This window comes from Panthera tigris, chromosome D3 (assembly GCF_018350195.1).
Source record: "Panthera tigris isolate Pti1 chromosome D3, P.tigris_Pti1_mat1.1, whole genome shotgun sequence".
Taxonomy (NCBI): Eukaryota; Metazoa; Chordata; class Mammalia; order Carnivora; family Felidae; genus Panthera; species Panthera tigris.
The window spans coordinates 77,158,632-77,166,521 of record NC_056671.1 but is presented as its reverse complement, the minus strand read 5'-3'; the positions used below and the strand labels follow the sequence as shown (position 1 = coordinate 77,166,521).

Here is a 7,890-nt window from a genome sequence, read left to right as displayed (position 1 = left end):
GTGACATCTGTCCGTAGCCCCGGGGCCGGGAGGCTGCTTCGTAAGAAGAGGTGCCTGAGCAGAAACCCAGAAACTGATGACCATTGCCGGCGGCGTTAGCATCAGACTGGGAAAGGGGGGCCGGAGGGTGGCCCATCCGTACGCTGCGTTTCTGGATTTTTCCATCATGCTATCTGAAAATGACTCCACGAAGGAAGACACGAACGATCACGCATCGTCATCACATTGCCTCCCAACCGATTTGTACCGATGCTTCTTCCCAGCGGTTCTCCACCCCGGCCGCATACACATCACCTGGGGAGTTTTTTAAAGCGGAGACATCCAGGATCACTTCCCCTAACTTGAAGGTTCTCATACCCCGCTCCCTTAAAACGGTCAGACTTCCTCCACCTCAGTGCGAGGCTTCGTTTGCTCAGCCTTGCTGGGGACGGTGGCAGGCCCCGAATTTTTATAGAGCGGTTTAAGGCCCCCAGTCTGGTTGCTGTGTGTGCGTGCGTGGCATCTGGGTAAGACTGGCGCATTCATCGTCAAAGGAGAAAGAGCTGGGCTGAGGCCCACGGGCTGGGAAACCAGAGGTTCTCCCGCTAACTTTTTAAAAAACCCGAAGCCTGCTCCCATAGCGGACACTTCCCAGTTTTTGATGGAAACATCGAGTGCTTTACACACAGTAGAGCAAACACCATTTAACTTCGGAAGTCCTCTCGGAGCTGAGACCCGCGGCTCAAGGAACTTCAGTCCAACACGAACTCACATCACTCGTGCTTCGTAAAGGCACCAACGGCATCGAAGGGGCCCCAAGGGCTGGTGCCTGCTAACGAACCACAACTGAATGGCACCGGTTGAGCCGCGGTAGGGTTCTCGGCTGTCTTTGTAAAGTTTACTTCAGGATCAGGTACGTGCAAAGAATTAGCGATAGGCTTAGCCATGTCAAGACTTTTTTCAAGCTTATACGAACCAGCAACAGAACCCCGGGAAGATGATAAAATAATAAAGCTTTGACCCAACATTTTTATATTTCATTCTTAGTTAAGGGAACAAAAATCTTTGAGAAAAGAATTTATTAATGGGCACAAGAGAATAATGGTTTCAGAAAGTATCCTGTAAACGTTTTTTCTTTCACTTTGTTGATTTCGACAGGACGAGAGGGCCATTGTTGCCACAGCCTATTTCCGCAGAGATAAAGGATTCCAGGGCGAGCTGCTCCCCCGGGGATCACTCCTGCTGGTCTTTCCCAGATCAGGAGCTCACTCAGAGAAGAGCAGGTGTGTGACGAGGCCCAGGTTGACGCTGAAAAGGACTTACGTAACAACGGGTACCGTTTATTGAGCGCGCACTATGCACATGTCGAGCACCCGTGCTGAGCATCCGGTGAGTTATGGGCACCTGTTCCTGGGGATGGCGGGGGGGGAGGGGGTGGGGGGTCAGGGGGGCAGAGAGTGGGGGGGGGCGGGGGGGGTGGGGGTAAGTGCAGCAGCTGCTGTCCTCCATCTGATGCTGTGCGAACTGAGCCTGTTCAAGGCCTATAGGTGGTTAAGTGGCTTTTAGGGATGCTCAACGCTTACCCCAGGTTTGGGCCGACCTCAAAGGAGGCAGACTTGTAAGTTCTCACTGAAAGGACGTCACCATCGCATTGTCCAGTGAAAAGGGAACATTTGTGTCAAAGTGAAGAGTGTACTTGAAAATGCCACTGGCCTCCTTTCTACTCCTCTAACACTGCTACGCGGGCCGTGGTCCGGGCACCAGCAGCTTCGCCAGCCCCGCGGAGCGGGAGCGAGTTAGGAATGCAGAGTCTCAGGCCCCGGCCCTCCCGGGTCAGAATCTGCATGTAACAACAGCCAGGTGCTCTGCGTGCTCGCGAAAGCTTGAGAACATCCTTCCCCTCTCCGGGGCCCCACGCTGGGCGGGAATGCTTTTCCCCAGGATTCCCCTGCCTCGTTTCTTAATTCTGCTCCGGGCCCTCTCCCCAGAGGCCTTCTCCGACCTCTACATGGAAACCCAGAATTCTCTCTCGCTATCAGCTTACCTTGTTTAATCTTCCCCAGGGCAACTGTCACTCCTGAAATCACTGTCAGTTTCTTATCTGTTCCTTCCCCACGCGGCAAACGCCATCCAGGCTAGGACTTCATGTCCCCGGCACGTAAGGCGGTGGCTGGGATAGAAGTGGCTGATAAATGTTTTAGCGAAGGGGCCACCTTATATGCCGGACTCTATGGGGCGCACATGTCACTCAAACAGCAGAGACCCCCTGAGAGGCCGCAGAAAGGGATGAGATCCTTTTACACGTCTGTACCTTTTGTAAGTTTTCAAAGGAGTCCGCACTGTTTTCATAATTTACGAAAAGCACCGTTCCAATAATTTATCCAACCATCTCAAGATAGATCGCACCACAAAACAAAGCAGGTCACCTCTTTCCTCTTAAAAAGGTTTTAGACTTTATTCCCTGATCGGAATATACTTTAGTAAACGAGAAATCACTTGCTTTTGAGGGCCTGTGTGTGTTTCCCTCGGAAATGTTACGTGATGTGAAGAATTTTACTTCCGAAACCCAGACATTACAACTACACCATGTGGCTTGTGCGCTGTCCCCACCAGCAGGTCCAGCAATGGCCCGCCTGACTCCTGAAGTGGCACAGACCCCCGTGCTTGGTTTAGAGTGACTACGACGAGGGCCACAGAGACTGGGCAGATTCAGACCAGAGCCCACAAAAGAAAACAGTCTTTCCTGATGAATCATTTATTTGGACAAGACAAAAATGTCTCCACATTGTTTCCTTTTATACAGAAAGTGGAACATTTCAAATATATTAGTTTTTCTCTTTTGCGACAGAATTCATTTCAATCTGGTGCCAGGAACTTCTCATCTTAGGATTCGCGTTTTAGTAACACGTATGCACCCATTACAGCCAAGAGAGCGTACTGGAAAGAAAACACAGGGGAAAATTACTGGGAGGTCTACAAGTAAGTTTGCTCTATAACTGTATTCAGCTGAAGTCCGCTCAATACTAGGCTGGGGACGGAATCAAAAGGTGACCTCTTCTCTCATGCCTGCCCTGCTATGGTTTAAAAAGCCCCCAGTATATTGATGGACCAAGGATCAAGCACCCAACAAACACAGCTAATCCACTGCTCACTCTTGCGCCCATGTCCTATTGTTCTTCGAGTGGCTGTTAAAAAAAAAACGTCGACACCATTTTTATTGAAGTAGGGAGATCAGCGTTACTGAGTCTATTGTATCGCTTTTTTTTTTTTTTTTTGGTATGTTTAAAGGTTTTCATGATAAAAAGCAATGAATATATAGGTGCCATTTTAGAATACACCACGAACATAAAAGATGAAAGTAATTATTTTAAATAACTAATTTAAATGTTGATAATTTAAATGGTTATGTCAATTTGTAGTTCAATACAAATACTCTGCAAAACACAATAACAAGGAAAACATTTTAAACAGACTGCATCTTTACAACTGCACGTGTAAAAGCGCCTATATACGTATATGTATATATATGTATATATACATATATATTTAATTCAGACATACACACAAATTCCTACCTTGAATTTTGGATAGTCATTCATTATTATGGTGACCATACCAACGTACGGTAAAAACCTAAATTGTGGGATGAAAAGCCAGAAATATAAAAACTGCTTGCAATACGATGACAGCAACATTTAAAAATACTCTAAATCAGCCTTAGGAAACAAATCTTCCTTGGAAATAGCACTGATTGGGGCTGTAAGATTAATAGTCACTCCTGCCTCAAAAGGCTTTATTAATCAAAAGCAACACAACTAACAGCCAGGACCATTTTTTAAGCAGGCACATGATTTCAACTAGAGATGCCACTTGTCTGTGCTTGCTACATTCACCGTAACAGAATTAAAATAATTAGTTAAGCTGCTTGTACAAATGGAACTGACAACTTTCATCAAGCTGGTTCTTAATTTTTTCAGGGGAGAAGTAACATTCAGATAGCCTATATAAAGACCGCTGTTAGAGAAAGCTTTCAAAGTACACGGAGAATCAGTCTGCAACGGAAAGAACATCATCATTTTCATTTCACAGGGCTTTTCAAATATAACAAACACGTTCGCTGGGCAGTGAACACAGATGTGAATCCCATAATTGATACCCACATGTGACTATGCTCCCAGACACCGAAGGTCCGGGGCATAAGCCAGCCAATGACTCTGCTGACAAAATTAATGTCAATATGTAATCAGTGTGACCCAAGTCTCCCCTCACTCATGGGATACGCGGTTAACACATGGGTACCCTCCAATCTTATGCAAGTCAGCAGCTCCAACCTCCCCTTTATACACAGCCTGTCCCCAGGACAGGACAAGTCGAGGACTGACCAGCTGGAAGTCACTCCCATCTCCCCACAGATACTCAAGGTGCAACGCAGCGGTGTAAGATAGTTAAAAGGTGAGCCGAGGGAGAAAAGGAGCAGAAAGAGACCTCAAATCACAATCTGATTAGTAGAGCTGAATCTTAGAAAAGGGGAACCAGTGTTCTCCAGCCTCCGACAGCTCATGGGATTTAGAGAAGATTAACAACAACAACAAAAAAAAGACACTTCTAACAAGGGTTAAACATAGAAAAGGGTCACCAAGAGAGGGGAAAAATTGCCTTTTTTGTTTTTTTAATAAGAGGATACACGCTCTGCTGTGTCAGAAGCAGAACTCACTGCTGGCGCAATTATGCAAGGATGAATATTACAAGATTTATCACCTAACTGTTTTGGGCAGTGAAAAACAGGAAATAACCTAAACGTGTCGCCCCAGGAAAGGACTGGGTACGTAAGCTGTGATTTTGTGATTCTCAGGGGAACAACGGTACGTAGCCATTTAAAACTACCTGGATGTAGATTTGACACAGCAACCAATTTCTAACTTCATGTTGGGTAAAGAAACATAATAAAATCCTCCTATGTAAAGTCACGTATTATATACGCACACGCATCTGTACGAGGTGCAGGGAACAGTGTTCCACAGTGGTTATCTCTGGGAGGGTCTCTTGTAGTTGCTATTTAAAACCACAAATACCTAACCTCTACGGGGCGATTGCTTTCAAAAACAGGATTAAACCGATGATGCAGACAATATACTTGAACTCAGTTTTAGATTTTCGGTCCTTAGTTCTGAGCTGTATTTACACCGTGGACCCCATACACGGAGCACAGCTCAGACTACTCCCAACTCTCCCGACAGACTGTTTGTAACGAGTGATTCTCTTTAGCCCGTACATTTAGTTTGTTTCTATTTTTCTGGTTCCCGAAGCCTTTATGTAACTTAAAGGTTAATGCTCACCCTCTGGCTCTTCCCACCACATCCTTCTTTTCGAGCCAGTTTTGGCCCTCTTTGTACAGGCCTCTGTCGTCAACTTCGTTATTATCTCCTTTAGTCAAAAATTTGATGTCTCCGTTATCTCTAGAAAGCAAAATAATGACTTTTCAAAAACGATTTTCAGCACGGCATCGTTAGAAAGCACTTAGTTTACCCGGCACTTGACGGTCTGCTGCAGGCATTCGGACGAGCATTCCGCGAGAACTTGATCTCTCTTGGTCTGAGGGGATGGCTTACAGAGAACCATCCGACTACAACCATCCGACTAAAGCACGAATCTACTGGCGTTTCTGCAGCCTCGAGTTCCAAAACGCCCAAGCTTTCCTGCCAACCAAAAAGCATGGCAAAGCGCAAGGGCCCCGGCAGGGCAACGATGAGCTTCCAGCAACTGCTTTCACTTTCTTAGTCCGCAAAGACCAGCGTGTCACCGCGGATTATATTCCGCTTCACTCTGGACACGAACTTGGTCCCGGATCACAGAGATTTGAGCGCAAGGTAATTCAAACCCCAGTGTGCCCTTACCCCTCCTCAAACTTACTTTTCCTCGCCAAATGTAGAATGTTAATGCATTATCTCCTTCACCACTGAGCAAAGTGGTATAAAATCTGGTTTGCAGAGAAACAGGAATCACAAATGGCATAAAACCAGCGTGTTAAAGAGACATGTGGGAATCATTTTAAACACTCCAAACCGATGCTTACACGGCCCTGTCACTAGAAACACAACATTATAGCATTACAGAGCTCTAAAGAGGGTCTTCTTCCAATAAAACAAATGAAAAAAATGCCCCATTATAATTAGATAAAATACTGAAAGCCCACAAAGATTTGAAGCCATGCCAAAGGCAGCAAGCTGATTTGCAGCTGTGGTGATAAAGGAAATCAAGAGGATAAAAATCCACGCGGCCTCTCTCACAACTCATGCAAATTCTAGAAAATCATCATTATTTCCTCCACTTTGAATAAGTTCTCTTTCAACTTCTTTATCAAGGTCTTCGGGGAACGCCTGGAAGCAGGGAGTGGCATAGGAACCTAATACCGGAAGCGTTCGGATAGTTGCACTAGCCGTGTGCACGTCCCCCCACATCCACGCGCGACGAGAAGATGAGAAAGGCTCTGTTCTTTTAAAACCACAAGCACACACATCTAAGTGCAATTCCATAACTCAGGCAGGTGGAAATGCTACACTAAGCTGCGTAAAGGTAAATGAGTAGCCGAGTATATAAAATGTAACGTTTCCACTAATACTCTCTATTCCCCTGATACTGTACTCTCCCGTGAGAACTTAGTACATTTGAGATAGAAGCTTCTAGTTTCCCAAGCGTGTCTTCAGAGGCCACCGCTGGCATGTCAAGGAAAGGAAGCGCATCCGTCGGGGGAGAACCGGCACAGGACACGCACTGCCCGCGCCACGGGATGAGCCGGAAAAGGCGTCTGCGTCCATCCAGGGCTAGGGTGACCGCTGAGAGAGTGCCACTCGGTCCAAAGTGGCACAGGGAAACAGGCGGCTCTCTGCGTGTCAGAAGACAGTCCTGTCAAGATCATCCTCGGCTGCGCTGGGATTGGATCCTCTCTGAGCCTCCTTCAAATAAGTGTTAGGCTACAGTAGGTTCACCTTACGTCACACAGCAGTTTAAGTTTCCGAGGCCTCAGGAGACACCTGTTCGTCTGGTTCTCATAATCCTCCCGTGAGTCACGGTGGGAAATGGTAATGTTATCAGCCCCATCCTACAGGCTGGGCGAGGTAGCAGGTCCAAAGTCACCCAATTAGTGAACGGCGGGTCTAGGAACATAATCCAGAGTTTCTGCCACTTCTAATCAGCCATTAAACCGGCTGCCAAAACTGAATTACTAAATTCTACACCTGAAACTAATATTACACTGTATGTTAACTAACAGGAATTTAAATAAAGACCTGGGGGGGGGGAACAAATGAAAAAACAAATAAATAAAAGTTTGATAACAATCAGTGCTAATGAAAAAATAAATAAAGATATATAAAAAAGAAAACAAATAAAACCGGCTACCAAAATTCACCAAACAACAGCAAAAAGAAGGAAAGCCTCCTTACTTTTCATGAACTTTGATTACTCTGTGAACTATTGGAATGTCTCGTCCTTCGACTTTAAAGACCACGATTTCACCAGCTCTAATAGGGTCTTCTCGGAAGTTTGTCAGGAATAGAAGGTCGCCCCTGTGAAAGGCTGGCTCCATGCTGCCACTGGGAAGAGACACAAAATCACGTCCAAATTAGCCTGGGCTCCCAAGGGGAACGTTTCAATTCACGAAGAATACAATAATAAACATAATCGGTGAGAGTCTCAACTTCCGTCGTCACGTATCTAGGACCTGTGAAACAAGTCACTGTGGTTTCCTTCTGACTGCTCGCGGTGATGACACGGAGTGAGAAAGGAAAGGATTTCTTCTTAGATTTAAGTATGAAAAGGATAGTAGCAGGCCCCTCTGTACTTTGTATTAGGTAGAGAAAAGAACCAAGTGTAATGTGAACTCTTTGAAGTAAAAGCTGCCAAGTTTTAGCC

General features: G+C 45.9%; 1 protein-coding gene across 3 annotated transcripts in view; it reads right to left on the bottom strand.

Annotated features, from left to right (window-relative positions):
- Positions 1-2,718: 2,718 nt before the first annotated feature.
- The window catches only part of SEC11C (SEC11 homolog C, signal peptidase complex subunit), a 40,997-nt gene continuing 35,825 nt past the window's right edge, over positions 2,719-7,890 (bottom strand). For all 3 annotated transcript variants that reach the window (XM_042962367.1, XM_042962368.1, XM_007080464.3), the window contains 4 exons: positions 7,422-7,571; positions 5,316-5,435; positions 3,555-3,612; positions 2,719-2,916 (listed from right to left, as the gene is read on the bottom strand). In XM_042962367.1, the coding sequence (XP_042818301.1) occupies positions 2,863-2,916; positions 3,555-3,612; positions 5,316-5,435; positions 7,422-7,571 (382 nt within the window). In that variant the 3' untranslated portion in view covers positions 2,719-2,862. The remainder of the gene's footprint in view (positions 2,917-3,554; positions 3,613-5,315; positions 5,436-7,421; positions 7,572-7,890) is intronic.